The sequence below is a fragment of the Thamnophis sirtalis genome, unplaced genomic scaffold (genome assembly GCF_051295495.1).
Source record: "Thamnophis sirtalis isolate CommonGarterSnake01/CBP01778 unplaced genomic scaffold, rThaSir2_p1.2 scaffold_3, whole genome shotgun sequence".
Classification (NCBI taxonomy): Eukaryota; Metazoa; Chordata; class Lepidosauria; order Squamata; family Natricidae; genus Thamnophis; species Thamnophis sirtalis.
Window position 1 is genome coordinate 156,545,976 of NW_028261383.1, and position 17,147 is coordinate 156,563,122.

General features: G+C 45.8%; 1 protein-coding gene across 3 annotated transcripts in view; it reads right to left on the minus strand.

Annotated features, from left to right (window-relative positions):
- Positions 1–17,147, minus strand: part of AGAP2 (ArfGAP with GTPase domain, ankyrin repeat and PH domain 2) — a 175,525-nt gene that overhangs the window by 9,641 nt on the left and 148,737 nt on the right. For 2 of the 3 annotated variants that reach the window (XM_087710534.1, XM_087710533.1), the window contains exons 7-14: positions 15,773–15,870; positions 14,988–15,140; positions 12,320–12,406; positions 11,806–11,910; positions 10,327–10,489; positions 7,648–7,749; positions 7,371–7,517; positions 613–764 (exon numbers count right to left, since the gene is read on the minus strand). In XM_087710534.1, coding sequence (XP_087566660.1) covers positions 613–764; positions 7,371–7,517; positions 7,648–7,749; positions 10,327–10,489; positions 11,806–11,910; positions 12,320–12,406; positions 14,988–15,140; positions 15,773–15,870 — 1,007 coding nt within the window. Of the gene's footprint in view, positions 1–612; positions 765–4,913; positions 4,974–7,370; positions 7,518–7,647; positions 7,750–10,326; positions 10,490–11,805; positions 11,911–12,319; positions 12,407–14,987; positions 15,141–15,772; positions 15,871–17,147 lie in introns of all 3 variants that reach the window. The other variant, XM_087710532.1, reaches the window with a different exon arrangement.

Sequence of the window (17,147 nt, forward strand, 5' to 3'; positions counted from 1 at the left end):
TAACCCAAATATGGATAGTGCATTTACAAATCAATCAATCAATCAATCAGCATAGAGCTGGAAGGGACCTTGGAGGTCTTCTAGCCCAACCCCTTGCTGAAGCAGGAGACCCTATACAATTTGAGACAAGTGGCTGTCCAGTCTCTTCTTAAAAAGCTCCAGAAATGAAGCACATATAACTTCTGAAGGCAAGCTGTCCCACTTCCTAATTGTCCTCACTGTTAGGGAGTTTCTCCTTAATTCCCGGTTGCTTCTCTCCTTGATTAGTTTTCATCCATTGCTTCTTACCCTGCCTTCTGGTGCTTTGGAAAATAGGTTGAACACCACCACCCCGCTCTTTGTGGCAGTCCCTCAAATATTGGAATGCTGCTATTATGTCACCCCTAGTCCTTCTTTTCTCTAGACTGGTCATACCCAGTTCCTGCAACCGTTCTTCATGTGTTTTTGTCTCCAGGCCTTTAAATCATCTTAACTGCTCTTCTTTGCACTTTTCCCCAAAGTCTCAACATCTTTTTTGAAATGGCCAAAATCACAACAGCCTTAGAGGCAATCAATACTTAAAGGCAGGATTCAATAGGGAAAGGGACAGCAGGAAGCTGTGTGGTTCAATACCTTGTTTTTGCTGCTTTCACAGCACTGCAAGCTGGCCAAGATCTGGCTCTCGATCGCTTGGACCCAGGAATCTCTCTCCTCGAAGCTGTTGGCCTCAAAGTGCCATGTCTGCCCTGTGCTGGAGACGATGATGAACTCAAAGTTCTCTTCCTCTGCGGATGCAAAAGAGTGGCACTCAGGTGTAATGAAATGAAGTTCAAACTGTCTTACAGTCCCTGAAGTTCAAACCATGTTACAGTCACAAACTGGTGTTGGGACAAAATCTGGGGGGCCGGGAAAGGATATTCAGAAGTTAAATGAACACAAAAGAGGCTTGGGTTGTTGTTGTTTTTTAGCACAGATGCTTAGGAAAAGTTGTAGGGAGATGATCTATTAGTATTAGGGACACAATTATTTAGCGTTGACGCAGGCCAACATTTTAAAATTCACAAACAGCAAGAACCTGAAAGAATTCTACATGGTTGCTGTCCTTTCTGGGGGTGGGAGATCCCATTGATTCTATCAGCACTTCATTAGCTCCCAAGTTATTTACAACTTTAAAGTTATTTATGGAGCACTTTTAATTTGCAGAGCACATTTGTGCAGTGGAGGAATTCAAATTTTTTTTACTACCGGTTCTGTGGGCATGGCTTGGTGGGCATGGCAGGGGAAGGATACTGCAAAATCCCCCTTTCCTCCCAACCAGCTGGGACTCAGGAGGCAGAGAATAGATAGGGGTGTGGCCAGTCAGAGGTGGTATTTACTGGTTCTCTGTACTACTCAAAATTTCTGCTAGTTCTGGTTCTCCAGAACTGGTCAGAGCCTGCTGTATTACCACCTCTGCTCCTGTGTGTTGGCTTGCTACAGTACTCTAGGCTTAACTTGCTCATCCCTGAACTAGAGAGCGGAGTTAATGTGTGGAAACACAATACCACTTGACTATGGTTCTATAGGATAAAGGAGGTTTTGACTCCTCTTTTCCAGCCTCACACTTTGTTCTGAACATGGATGAAATTTGGGGCCACTCAAGATCCAGCCAGAACAGCAAGCTCAGGAGGCAGGAAATAGCAATAGCACTTAGACTTATATACCGCTTCATGGTGCTTTTACAGCCCTCTCTAAGCGGTTTAGAGTCAGCCTATTGCCCCTAACAATCTGGGCCCTCATTTTACCCATCTTGGAAGGATGGAAGGCTGAGTCAACCTTGAGCCGGTGAGATTTGAACTGCCGAACTGCAGCTAGCAGTCAGCTGAAGTAGCCTGCAGTACTGCACTCTAACCACTGCACCACCTCGGCTCAAATGGACAACGAATGATAATCAATGATGGCCAGGCAATTCCTCACCAGGTGAGGGCTCTGACAGGAACCAGGGCTGTGGTAGGGAGCAGAATTTTCTGCAAGCAAGCCCAAGCCATGGATGAGGTAGGGCAGGGGAATGTACTGATTGCATAAAAAGAAATCCTTGCAACGCCAGCTTCCCTTCACTGCCTTTTGCAGGAGAATCAGGGCAGGGAAGTGGGAATTAGTTGGTTGGTTGGAATGGTAAACTATCACAATCCATCTGAGATAAAAGTGCTAAGGCATCCCTTGAGATCAGCAAAGCTTAAGCACTTTTATCTCAGATGGATCACTTGTCAGGCCTGGAGGCCATCTTTTCTTTTGTATCTTAAGGGCTTCCACACTTGGTGCTGTGGGAAAATGGGAGGGGTGTTGCATAGAGTTGGTAGAGTTATTTAGCCATAACAACATTCTTTTCTCTGGGAGTCAAGGACGTTCAGCCTGCACCTGGAGTGGCATGACTAGGAGGCATCTCCAATTGGGATAGTGGATCAATTGGAACATGTGATGGACATGTGGGTTCAGGGGAAGGTGCTTGGACTTTCTTTTGGGTGGGGAAAACCCAGGAGCTTTCAGATTCGGGTTTTCCCAGATGTGCCAATATGACATCTCCAATAAAATGGATCTTTGAGGAATTGATTGCCTCGGAGTCTTACTTGGTTGGGGGTGTTACTTGGAACTCTGACATTACTTTTATTTCTGATGGATCCCTTTTATCTCTGATGGATCACTTTTATGTCAGATGGATCAGATTCTATTTTGCTCCCACAATTGTCTTTGCTGGGTAAAGCTTCAAAATCAAAAACCACAGTGGGGGCAAAAATTCAGAGTTATTTCTAATGCCAGTGGTGGAATACTAAAGTATTGATTATCACTGGACTTGGAACAGGAGATCCAAGGTTAAATCTTCACTCAGTGATCCATGACCACTTCTTCTGGGAAGAATAATTAAGAAAATGGAAATGGAGAGTCAGTGGGAGTCTGGGGAAAGGGCCATACCTGCATCAGCATAAAGGACCAAGGGGTTTCTGCCCTGTTCCCACTCCTCAACAGGTCAAATGACTCTACCACCAACAGAATAATCTACAAAATGTGTCGGTTTTTACATACCTTGGAATTGCTATAAATTTACCATCTACTTGAGGGAGAAAACACTCTCCTTTAGAACAGCCATGGATGATCCTAAGCCTATCTCACTCATGGGTTGGAAGCAAGATGAAGACAGAATCATGGGGATGTGGCCAGGGGTGGGTTTCAAAAATTGCAGCAATGGGTTCGCTGCCCTGTTGCTGGGTGGGCGAGGCCTAGTCAGCCTCCTACACCATGCCGGGGTGTGTATGTGTTTCCGCTCTCCCCAGGCTCTGGAGGATTTCCTTGAGCCTCTGGGAGGGAGAAAACTGCTTCCCCCAGGCTCCGGAGGCCCTCCAGAGGCTGGAAACAGGCCCGTTTTTGGACTTCCAGAACTTCTGGTATGCTCGTTTTTTGCCCTCCCCGAGCCTCCATGCGTGCCCTGCATTTACCTGGCATAATGAACGGGCCACGTGGAGACACCTGGGAGGGGGCAGGGTGAGGTGGGCATGGCCAGCCAGGGGTGGAATTTGGGGGTTCACCGAACTGAGTAGAATCCTAGCTAGAGGATCACCCGAACCCATGTGAACCCCCAGCAGCCCACTGCCACATCATGTGGCAGTCTATAAAGAATTCATGATCCCACTGCTAATAAATACAAATGGGGAAAGGCTCTCTAGGTTTCTGGGCTCTTCTTTCTATACCCATTTGTCTTTCAAGAAGCCTGCTTGTGCACTGCCAAAAATTGTGGAGCCCTACGTTCTCCAGCAAACAGTGCGAAATGTAAATGGGTCTGATCGTTATATGCACATGTAGGGAAAGTACACAGAGCTAGAACACAACCTTCTATTGTTTTGGCTGCGTACAGCAGGAGACTCTGGAAGTACTGGAAAAGTTGCCTACCGGAGAATCTACTGATTTTTATGGTCCTGTTTATTTGCACTTTTGGGGCTCATCTGATGATCTGACATATTCCTCCCAAAGCAGTTCTGATCGAGTTTCAGACTAAGTTCAAAAACTCTCATTCTGAAGGAATTTTAGGAACTTAGTGTTGTGGCCTGCCAGCAGAGCTGGCAGTAGAGTCAGACAGTGAGGTTGTTAGGGAAGAGCATGGGCCAGTCCTGGACGCTGGGGAAGGCTCAGACGAGGGCTCTGCGTCGGAAGCAGAGACAGGGCCGAGGCCATCTGGCAGTGATCAGGTGCCTATGGAGCTAGACAGCAGTGAGGCAGAGGAACAGCTGGAGCCTGTTCCCAGTGTGCGCATGCCCAGAGCTGCCAGAAGAAAAAGAACAACTAGAACTCAGGGTAGACTTGGGAGTAAAGTCACAAGTGGAAGGTGATTGACCCCTCCCATAGGAAATAAAAGAGGAGCGAAAGGGGAGTGGGCTTTTGCGGGAAACAATGTGTTCATTCAGTTGTTAGATTTGTTTCAGGAGTGTGAAGATCTGTCCATGAATCTCAGAGACTCTGTGCTCAGTCTTTCCTTGCACAGCACCTCATTTGAAAAATATTTACATGGCAGCTTTCCAAGATAGATAAGGTCTGTGGTCATAAATTCACCTTTGAAAGACTGTTTACCAGGCCTTTGCTGAATTTGAATGAGAGGAATTCACATTCGTTTAATAAAAGGGGTTTTGTCGGGACCAGGACTCTGCCTCGTGTTTTTTGGGGAAGCCTAGGTCAGAATGCTTAACCATTTTGGGAGGAAATGGAGGTACAATGGAAAGGGGAACATTTGTACACACTCTTATTGGCCTGGGGATGGTTAACCGGGAAGCAAGAAGGGACATCCCTTGGGCATCAGGGGCAGACATCAAAGCAGGGCACACGTCACAAAGTAAGCACAACTGCATGCAATGGGTGCCATGGCACACACACACAAAAAAGAGCCCACACCTGCCACCGCCGCTCATTACCTGTTTTATAAATATTTCTTAAACTACCAAAGGTTTTTAATTTCCACATTTTACGCTTGGCTGCAGTGGGTCCGGAGGGGAAGCAGGAAGCGAGAGGCAGAGAAAGAGAAGGGAGGAAAAGAAGAAAGGGGAGAGAGTTCAGAGGAGGAAAAGGAAAATAATTTAAAAAAATAAATAAAAGCAGAGCCTGTCAGAACTCCCAGACCCCTGGATTCGGGCACCAGTGAGGGTGGTGGATGTGTGAAGCACCAGTGGGGGTGGTGGATGCGTGAAGCGCTGCGAGGGACAGTGAGGGAGAAAGCTGTGAAGGGCACAGGCCCCGTGTGGTGCAAACTCAAGAGCGGACGTGAAAGGTTTGGCAACAGCTGCTTACTGCAGGCAGAGCTAAGAGAAAAGGGTGGGAGTGGGCCGCTCCTCTGGCCATGGCCCTAACCCCTTCTCAAAAGGAGAGGACCGTTCCTTTCCTTTCCTTTCCTTTCCAGGGGTTGCAATAGGCAGCATGGCCTCCACATAGCCTTTTGCTAGGATGCACCTCACCGAATTCCCATCACTGACTCCCATGCTACTTTCCCCCGCCCAGTCAGGCTGGTTGAAAACAATCCTCTGGCCTTTGCATCAACATTGGGAGGCATTCTTTGAGTTTTGTGCCTCTTGACACCTCAACCATCTTGGGTTACCTTTCAGTTCAGGAAATAATGAGCACCGTTCAAGCATTCCTCCCTTCCTGCAACCCAGAGATAGGATCCAGTGCAACCCCCCCCAGAACTGTGGAAATGTCTAATCCTGAAGCAAACATGACCCTCCCGCTCCTTTTTTTTTAAAAAAAGTGCTAACTACATACCAATAATCCTCGACTTACAACCACTATTGAGGACCGGGACTTCAGTTGCTAAGCCATGCAGTCATTAAATGAGTCGCACCCGATTTTAGAATCTTTTTTTTTTTTTGTGCTATGGTTGTTAAGTGAATCCATTGACTTTGCTTGTCAGAAGCCAGCTGGGAAGGTTGCAAATGGCGATCGCATGACCTGGCGACATGGCAACTGTGGTGAATACTTGCTGGTTGCTGGCCGCTGAAATTGTGATCATGTGATTGTAAGCAGGGGTGGGCTTCATAATTTTTAGCAAGGGCTTCTCTGCCCGGTTGTGGGATGGGCGTGGCCATAGTGGGTGTGGCCATGTCAGCCTCCTCCATCACGGCGGGTTTTTTTTTTTGGCCTTCCTTGGGCTCTGGAGGCTTTCTTCGAGCCCCCAGGGGAAATGAAAACGGCCTCCCCAGCTCCGGAGGCTGGAAATGGGTCCATTCCCCAAACTTCCAGTAGGCCTGTTTTTCGCCCTCCCCAAGCCTCCGTACACACCCTGCACTTACCTGCATCCAAAATGGGCTGCGTGAGGACTCCTGTGAGGGGTGGGGTAGGGTGGGCAGGGCCAGCCATAAGTGGGATTTGAGGATTTTCCGAACTGCACAGAATCTTAGCTAGAAGTTCTCCCCAACTCCTGCGAACCCCCAGCAGCCCTTCCCTGATTTATAAGTGCACTGCAATTGTCTTAAGTTGAAGGACTGGTTGTAAGTCCCGTCTTTCAGCCCCACTGTAACTTTGAATGGTCGCTAAATGAATGTTTGTAAGTCGAGGACTACTTGGCTAATACTTTGCCTGATTCAAGACTCTCTTATCTGCCCACTAGAAGAGAGTCTTTGCTCTCCTGACACCCCAGCAGATATATGAACTGGAATATAGCCCCCCCCCCAAATGGCTCTGTTTACTGTCAACGGTAGCAGGGCAATGTCTTGATTGGTTGGCTTTGTAAAGAGACATCTTAAAGATACACATTAGAAAGGCAGCCCAGCATTAATTGCCATCTGAGAGAAAAGCCTTTTCTGCGTTAAAAACAGTTTCATTCTAATGCATAGGTTTTTGTTTTTTTTAAATGAATGGATCTCTCGAGATCCCCTGCTGGCGGGGCCATTGGTTCAGGAGTGAAATCAACTTACCTTCGCTACCTGTTCATGCAAATGTGAGCGTGCGCACCTCCACGCATGCGCAGGATCTTTGATTTCTCACGATCAGCTGTGACACACGATTTAGATTAGCTAAAAAGCAGGAAATCTGATGATTCTAGTTAATATAAATCATATGTCACAGCTAATTGTTGGAAATACTGGTTCGCCTGTACCGGTAGTATTTTTTTTACTACCGGTTCAGGCAAACTGGTTTGGGTGAACTGGTAGCATTTCACTAATTGGTCATATCGACTGAACATTCTGACAGCTGCAGGCCCTCAATGTGGAGAGAGCACCAAGCTGAGGAAAATCCCCCTAGAGATGCCGCTCTACTTTTTCTGTCTATTTCCTTGGAAAACAAGATGTTCTAACATGCCCAGTTGACAGCCCAAACTGTAGTTAAAAAGGGACTCTTTTCAACCTTCCAAATCATGCCTGAGAGCAGAGGCCTCTTACCCTCCGCCTGCCCTGTTGATCCCTCAGTTTTGGATGGTGTGGTGAGCTTCTTCCGCCTGTGTTTCTTTCTGTCAATCATAGGAGATGGAGGAGGGTCTTTGCCACTGCTGCCAGGACTGGATAGTCCTTCTGCAGCCATGGATACTTCTGCAGGAACAGGTAGGAGAAACAGATGATGTGTCTGCTGGCTAATCGTTCTCACTGGGTCAGAGAAGCTAGCCTTTCTTGGCACCCTCTCTGCTCCTGGGAGGGGCTTCTTGTTGTGTTCCAAACTTACCAGCTTTGGAAGAAGATACCGAGCGCTGCAAACGCTCTGGTTTGCCTAAGAGCTTGACTGCTGGGTCAACTGGAGGATTCAGCAGGCCCGGACTAGGGCTAGCTACGGAGAAGAAGGAATAAGCACACACACCTATTAGAATCAATGTGTAGCTGGTTTGGTCTTGTTACAATATTTGACATCTCAGATAGGTTTGATCTTAAGTGCCCATTTACTGGAGATCTTTTAAGATGCAGAAGTTGAGAAGGCGACCAGGTGTCTCCTGCATGAAAGTCCTACGCACAGAAGTAAGTTAAAGCTTGTAATGGGATTCTAATTTCTTTGACCAGAGCTGAAGGACGAGGAGGACACCAGCAACCTGCAGGTGGTTAATCAAACAGGGCTTTTATGTTGAACTTCAGAGGAATCTCAACCTACCTAGGACTGAGCCTGAAGCCATCTTCCAATTTCCCAGTGACTACAGTAACACATCTCCCATTAGCTATCAGTGGTGGAAGCATTCCATGGGACGCAACTAAAGGATTAATTAGTTCCTTTAAGGATATTCTGAAGAAATGTTTGTAGCTGCCATCTTGATATTGTTGAGATAAACCAGCATTATCCCCTGTCACAGCCCCCCCTCCCTCCATCTTTTAAGAAGTATTCTTATTTTTTCAGGCTTATAAGCCTTTCTCATTGATTCTAAGCAGCATCTTTGGAAATTCAGACGACAAACAAATAATTAATCATAGTTATTATACTTTTTGGAGTATGATGCACTTCCCCCTCTTAAAAGTGGGCGATTACCAGCGATGTACAGTGGCGATCCCTGCAGCCTGGAACAGGTCTAAAATGGAGCGTGCAGAGACTAAAAAAGTGACAGAGAGAGGCCAAAAACATGATGTGCGGAGGCCAAAAATGCAACACACAGGCGGCAATGGGCTGTGGTGATCCCCACAGCCTGGAACAGGTGACTGGTAGTATTCCGGGAGGCCAATCCAATCGCCAATCAGCTGCTCATGCTGAAACCAGACTGTGATAATATGCTGAAGCTGACCAGGCTGTTTGCTGCAAGGATTCTAGCCAGATGAATACCGATGGATGCTGGTAGGCAGAGGCAGAATTTTTTTTTATTTTCTAACCCTAACCCCAAAAACTAATGTGCATCTTATACTCCGGAGTGTCTTATACTCTGAAAAAAATGGGTATATCAAAAATAATAATAGAACAAATCAATAGGAAAAGAAAAAACATTTAAATTCCCAGGAGACACCATCACAATCAATAAACCAAAAATTAAAATATTCTTCCTCACTAGAGGGAATAGGAACAACATTCCAGTCTCATGGAACAGTCAGGTTTCAATGGACTTTCTAAAAGCCAGGAAGGAAGGGATCATTCTAATGTCTGGGCGTGAGCTACTCCAGAGGAGGGAGGCTATAACTGAAAAGGAACCTTTCAAGATCCCTGCAGATGGCTATCTCTGAGCAAAGTGACCTGGACTAATCCCACTGCTCAGTCTTATTTATGGCCAAACAGTGTCTCCCCCCCCCCCATGAATCAGACAGCAAAAACTGGTGGTCATTTGAGATGACTTTTCATTTTTCCAAATAATGTCCCAGCTGGTATTGAATGGGAAGGTCTCCTGTAGATGTCACTATTGGATTATTATACTGTGCACAGTTTCTGCACCGGAGCTCGGGGTAGTGGTGGTAACACATGGCTTTCCAACTTTATGAATTCAATTTGAACAATCACTTGCTTCAATTAATGTTGCAACTCAAACAGGAAGCATTAGGAATTTTATGTCAAATTTGATTTGGTGTGATGTTCAGCTAATTGTCCAGATTGAACATTAATCAGAAAAACTGCTATTTGATTATAGATATATTTTCCCCATACAGTAGGAGAAATCTGCAATAATGGCCAAAAGCCAAAGGCTTTGGTTCATTTATTGGCCAAATTTGTGTGAAAGAGAAAACAGTTGAAGTACCGGTAGCTTCTCCTTAGAGGTGTCATTCCATATCACATTTTCAGCAAAAAGCATTTAAAGAAAAGTGTGATGCTAACACTTGACAATCTTCCCAAGTATGTAGCCTCACAGATATATGCACATTAATATGCAGTCGTGCAAAAAGTATGTAGATGTGATCTATATAAACTGGTTGGCCGTAACTTCTTACCCTGAGCCCACTAGGGGAAAAACAAACAGTGCTTAATCGTATCGGCTTTCTCTCTCTTCCCGCTTCCTCCCAGGTACAATTTTGTAATGCTTGAGGATACCCTCATTTAAAAACACCACCTGTTCTTCATACATTCTTTCTATCATGTTCTTGTGGGCTGTTGCCAAGTAAGGCTAAAGAAAGGTGTGACTACTGGCACATTGTAGTGCAAAAGGAGGCGAGGAGGAGGGACAGTGCAGGGGATTCTCCCTCCTTACTCTTACACAGAAAACTGTAAATGAAGGCATCACAATGAATCACAGTGTGAATTCGCAAAGTAATTATATACACACCTTGGCTGGCAAAAAGCTTGTAGTATTCCTCCCTGGGCTGTTTTACCAGAGTCTTACTTCCCACTGCCACAATAAGAGTGCCCTGCCACTCAGCCTGGCAGCTTTTCTTACAGCAGTGATGCCAACCAGCCGCTGAATCTTCTCTCCCTATGTCTATTTTGCCTGAGATAGCACAGCTCACTTACTACTGCTGTCCCCAACTCCAACGCTGCTCATGTCTTTCACCAGGCCGTTGATACTCGAGGAGGCGCCACAGGCAGAGATGGCTCTGGGTGGGCGTTTGCCCGGTACTTTTACAGTGGTGCGAAGGAGATCCATTTCTTTCCCATGGGTTCCATGGATATAATCCTAGGGAGGCAGGAAGAACAGGTGGGAAAACTTAGGAAGCTGGACATCAGCCAAACATGGGCTTTTGAAGTGGTCTCATTCTGGAATTCTTAACCAGCCTGATTCCATGGTTCACCTGAGAAGGTGTCTCTTGAACCTATATTTCTCTCCAGGTCATGTCAGATGCTATTTTCACAGCCATTTAGGGCAATTATCGTGCACACAAAAAAATGACAAGCTATAGAACCATGATGGCGGATCTATGGCACGTGTGCCATAGGTGGCATGCAGAGCTCTCTCTTCGGGCACACGAGCCATTGCCCCAGCTCTACCATGCATGTGCGTGCACTTCCCACCAACTGATTTTCGGGTCCCTGCCACACATGCTCAGGGGCTTGGGCACATGCGGGAGATGAGTGTGCATGCACAGAGGGTTGGGCGCACATGTTGGGGTCATGTGTGCATGCATGGGGGCTGGGGAGCACAGGGGGGTTACACACACGTGTGGGGTGAGTGCACATATGTGCGAGGGTTGAGGAGGTTGTGCATGCATGCATGGGGGCGGGGTAGACACAGGGGGTCACGCACACATGTACGGGGGCAGGGCACGTGCGGGGGGGTGTCACACACACATTGCATTATAGGTATCGGCACGCAGTGATAAAAAGGTTAGCCATCACTGCTCAAGAACAATCCTTTCTTATCTCTGTGCATTTGGATATATTTGATTTACAACTTCCACAATTCCCAGCTATCCTGGGGTTTGGCATCAAAGGAAGTAGGTGGAAGAAAGTGGATCCAGGGGGAGAGGAGTTAAATCCGAATGACATCTTGCACATTTCACAAATCAGAGATTTTTCACTATATTCCTCAATCAGTTTTGACTTAAGGGATCAATGAAATGGAGCATACAGTAATATATTTGAGATTCCTTTCCTGTAAAAGAGCGCTTGCCTTGGATAAACCCATCCCCAAATTCCCGTGGAATGCAACGAAAATCAATACGGTGGAATACAACACCCGATCCTTCATGACTTAATTATAATAAGGAAAAAATAGGCTGGGCAGAGATGATGGGAACTGAAACCCTAACACTTCTAAAAGGCGCTATGCTGAGGAAAGGCTGCATTTCAAGGTTTTAGTAGCTCTCTTCCTGGCATAAAAATAATGGGCATGGATACACGCTTCCTGTAGCTGAAAGCTTCCAGTTCGCTTCAAAAGCCGTGTTTTTCTCCCAAGGGTTCCTATCAAAATCCTACCAATTTGCTTACTCTGTGAATCAGATCAGATCATCTAGGGACACATGTCACACTCTGTTCTACTGACAAGGAACTTACATTAATGCTGGGGTGATAGAAGAGAAGACCATTACTGGACAGAGTGACATACTTTTTCTTCCACTCCTTGTTCAGAGAATTCCCACTTCGTTTCAGCAAGAAGCTCTATCGGGAGAGACAACGGTCATTAGCCAAGCCAGAGTTTCATTTGTTTTGTTTACCCTAAAATCAAAGCGGCTGGGACAGCGTACACAGTACAAGAAAACAGTAAGATTAAAAACCAAGCCAAAACATTGTAAATTAAAAACAGCTAAAGAAGGAACGAAAGCCGTGATGATATTTGAAAAGCTGAAGCAAAGTTAGAAACAGAGATGTTTTAGAAAACGGCTTTGACTGGAGGGAAGACACAACTGAAGGCAAGGAAAATAAAATAAAATTCCCCAAAGCCTGGAAAAATGAAGCAATCTTTGGGTAGCATTTCAGACTTAATGAAGATTGCCCTGTGCCTTCCCTGGCTAAGGCAAAGCATTAAGAGGACTGACAAACAGTGCTCAAGCCAAAGTGGAAGGTTCACCTGTTTGATGGGTATAGCTCTCCCACTGCCCGTGTTGTCACCTCGGCTATCCAGGCTCCGCTTCTCTGTATCACTCCCTCTGCGATTCTACAAGGAGACAATTCAAATATCTCAGCTGACTTTAGCCCAGAAGAGAACAAAAAGGCTCCAGCGCCTCCCCACCAGTAATTAACAACCAGATCAGCATAAATTAACTCCAAAGTCAACTATGAAGTAAGCAATACCCCAATCAATAAACTGCCAAAGAGCCATTAGTAAACAGCTCAATCAAAGATTCCCTAAGATCACCCCACACCCACACAGACAGGCAAGACACCAGAATATAAACTGACAGCAAACAGCACTCCTTACTAGCACTGATGATGTTACCTAGTTAGGGTAATGAAACATCTGCAAGAAAACGAACAAGCTCAGAGAGCACCAAGGACTCCTCATTTGTGAATTGCGCTGAACTATGGCTTTATTTAACCATGATTTACCGAACAAGCCATCACTGCACAAATCAATATCATGCCAAAATGCAGTGTTGGTACCAGTAGTGGGATTCAGCCAGTTCGCACCTATTCGAGAGAACCGGTTGTTAACTTTCTAAGCCGTTCAGAGAACCGGTTGTTGGAAGAAATCTCCTTTTCTTTTTTCCACTTTACAGGGCTAATCCTGTAAGGAAGGCAGGAAGGAAACTTTCTGGGGTTGTTTCTAGCCTAATCTTTATTGCCCTGCTTATAGAAACTGCCTCTTTGGTTAGCCCTTATTACATTGTAACAGCTAAGGAGAAGCGCCTATTGACGTGAGTGATGTTGAGTTGGCCACGCCCACCCGGTCACATGACCACTGAGGCACGCCTACGCAGCTGGTCATTAGGGGAGAGAACCGGTTGTTAAATTACTTGAATCCCACTACTTTATCAGGAGACATTTCTATAAAAATAATTCACTTTAAAAATGGGGTACACATTGTAATACAATATAGATTTTTTTGAACGTTGGCTTTCATTAGCCTTTAGCCAAAGGAGGGCATCAGGTTGATTTCCCCTGGCTTAGAAACAGCATCATGTGAACTCAGATATTTTATAAACCAGGGATGTGTGATTCTCTAGACATTGGATCTGGAACAAGTCTCACTGCCTCTCACCATCAGATACACTTGAAAGTGAAGAGAACAATGGGAATTGAAAATGGTGCTTTTGTTACCTGCTTCTGAGATCACAATGTGTAGGTTTTATTGAAGTCTGTTTTTTTTCCCCACTGGGATTCAGCAAGACTTAATCCTAGGTGTATCCTGTAATGGCTGTAGCCTTAGGATACCTTTTAGAGTGCAAACTTATGAATTGCTTTTGCGAAAACTTTCTTTGATAAACATCTGCCCCCACCCAACGCTTTAGGGATAATATTTACCTGTCTAGCACTGACTTACGTGAATTACCCAAAATATACCCAAAACTCTTCAACATACATGCATTGCAGAGAGAGAGAGAGATTGATAGCAATGAGCAAGTTTACCATATCAGTAAAAAGATTTGTTTTTAATCTTCAGCATTATTTATCTCTTTCTTGAGACCTCCTGAGAAATGCCATGTGTCCCAGGAACAATTTTTTAAAATAGGTGCTGCTTTGAGTGAATAATAAGCATCACAGATTCTGATACAGGAATCTGACCACAAAAGGCACCAAGCTAGGAACAGGCTAAGAAGTGTTAAAGAAAGAGGCTTCAAGCATTTTGGATACCAGGAATGATGGAGACAACTTCACACCATATTTGATTACTTCATTAACTATTTTTCTAGGGTGTGTGCTGCACACTGAACAATAGCCAAACGTGCTGGGCTTGTACAATACTCTAGACCAGGGGTATCAAACTCAATTTCATTGAGGGCCGTATCAGGGTTGTGTTTCACCTTGGGGGCGGGGTGTGTGGCCAAGGCAGGTGTGGCCAGTTTGATGTCACCCATGTCAGGGATGGGGTGGCCTGAGTCCTCTTCCAGTGAAAATGGGCTCCCAAGCTCCGTTTTGGTTGTGACAGCCTCTTGCAGCCCTCTGCCAGCAAAAGTGGAGCTTGGGAATGCCTTCTGTGGCCGTCACAAACTCTGTTTTAGGCTGTGATGGCCTCCTGCAACCATCTGCCAGCAAAAACAGAGCTTGGGAGTGCTGCATGCAGCCCTCCTGAGCTCCATTTTCGATGGCAGAGGCAGCGTGGGCCGATCCATCACTGTTTCCAGGGTGGCCCCGCAGGCCCTATCTAAGCACCCCGTGGGCTGGATTCAGCCCCTAGACCATGAGTTTGACACCCCTGCTCACCCCTGAACTTATGATAAGTGGTCAAGCTTAGCATGTTTATAATTGACTTTGCCATGAGAACTCAGCTGCTGAGCTTGTCTATCATTAGATCATCTTTGAAAAGAGGGTCAGGAGACCATAGAATCCAGAAAAGAGCTATCAAGATTGGAAGCTGCCTTCTACAAGAACGCAGGCAGAGATAGATCCATCCCAAAGCGCTAAATGACTAGGAGAGGAAAGCAGCTTTCCTTTACCCTGGATAAATCAATGAACAGCTGGAATCTGGCCAAATGCCCTTATAATGACTGTATCTTGTTTGACCTGACTAAGGTCATCCAGCCCTTGGCTTTCTCTCCCTAGTCTTCCATTCTGATGGACTTCTGGAAGAAACTCACAGTGAACAGACTGGTCCGGCGTTTGGTCCCACGTTGCAGGGAGCTGGGTGTGCCAATTATAGCTGAAGCCTCACTGCGCAGCTCCCGATGACTGATATTGGGTGTGGAAGGAAGGGATGAAGAGTAGTCACTTGTATGGCCACCATTACTCGCCTAGAAAAGAATCCAGAAAGACTTAGGTCTACGGGAAGGAGGAAAGCCCCAGTATGAGAGCGACCACCTTGATTGCTAAGTGTTCATACATAGTTCTACTTCGTTTTGAATATCCATGAGCATTCACTTAGGTCAGAGATGGCTAACCTTTTTGTTGTCGCCGAATGTGCATGTGCAGCCACACCCATAATGCATCTCTCATTCAAACTTTACCTAACTGGCATTATGGCAGCTAAGTTTAAGGATATTTCCCACACCTGAATATATATAGATTATATGATCCAAATTATTTGCAGTCCACATACAATCTGTCTGTTGCAAAGCCACAATGCTCCACTCCAATTTATTTAATTCTTTTGCCTGAGCAACTGGGCTGGTGTTGCAATTGCACTACAGGCAGACATTTCTCCAATCTGTGGGTCCTTTGGACCTCTTTTTCACCTTTTGCACAGGACCCACATGGAAGGGATTTAAATCTCTGAGAAGAGAACCCAGTGTCTTTCCACCAAGCCAGCTTTTTCCTTCCAAGATGCTAGCGACCTGGGGACATTTACACCCTTTCTGAAGAAACATGATTCCTGAAAGGAAGAAAAAGACATGGCCTGCATTTGTACAGAGTAGCTGCCACCCACCGGTGTAGAAACTGCTGAATGGCTGGGTGTGCTGGGCAAAGATTTGCAGGATGCAAGCAGCTGCTGTTGCTTCTTCATGTTCACAATCTTCTGGGCAACTGGAATAGGAAGGGAGAGACGGATAGGAAAGTCAGATGGTGGCTGAGGCTTTCCAACTGCCCCATCCAAGAGCAATGGAGAGACCTGTCATAAGAGAACTGAGATTCTGTCCAACCCATAATTGTTCCCCCCTTAAGGACCAGGTCACAAACTCAAAACATTTTTGATTCTCCACCCACTCACTCTGTGAACCCATCTAGCAATTATCACTTCAATGTGTTGTGATCTTGTGCTAGAGGGAAGTAAGTGAGAACATAGTTATATGTGTGGGACGGATCATATGTGTCTTCCTGTGAAAAGTCCCTGATGGGAAGATAATGATCAGGTTAAAATAAAACACAGTGTGATTAGCCTCACTCATATAGACACATTCTGAAGATGTTCTTCCCTCCAATCTTGTGGGTTACTATAAATATGCAACTTCCATATCCTTTACAACAGGAGTCCTCAACCCCAGCCTATGGACCGGCACCAGGTCGCTGCATGCCAGAAACTGGGCCATGCCAATCAAGTGAAGCCCCATCTGTGGGATGCAGGCAGCACGCGAAACCACGTTCCCTCTGGTCCAAGGAAAAATCTTTTTTCATGGAACCAGCCCCTGTGCCCCAAAAGTTGGAGGCCTCTGTGCTACAGGATGAAACTGATTGTTCTTGCACTTTATAGACAATTTGAAACCAAAAACACTCAGGAAACAGCAGAACAGCCATTACAGGAATGAAACCCTATGCAAGTCAGTAACTTATCCCCACAGTGTCTTATCTCTGTTACTCTCACTGTGAAGCCCCGTGTGTCCAATATTAGCAGTTTGCCTCAATATTTTATGACATGAGCATTTCTTCTGAAAATGTTGAACACCTCCACAAACCGCCTCTTTGCCTTTGGTTGTTGAAAGTGATAGGTCTCAGGGGGCTGATAGAGTGCAAACTCAACACAAGAAGAGAAGGAGCAGCTCTAGGTCAGGTTCACTCTCACAGTCTAGCTGTATCATGTGTATTGAACTTTTCCCATGCTCAGAATGGTCCTCGGAAACAACAAAATAAGCATACTTTTTTGCGGCAGGGTGGGGGTGAGTGAGGGGGAAAGTGACATCAGAAACGGATGACACAAATTTAAACACTGGTAGAAAAGTGTGCAAGTGCCCTGCTGCAGGGGTGGGTTCTGACTGCTGCAACTGCTGGTTTGCTCAGGGACACTCTGAGTGTGCATGCTTCATGCATGCTATGCGTGCATGCACAGTACTAAAAAAATGTGCAGAAACAGAAAACAAGATGGCGCC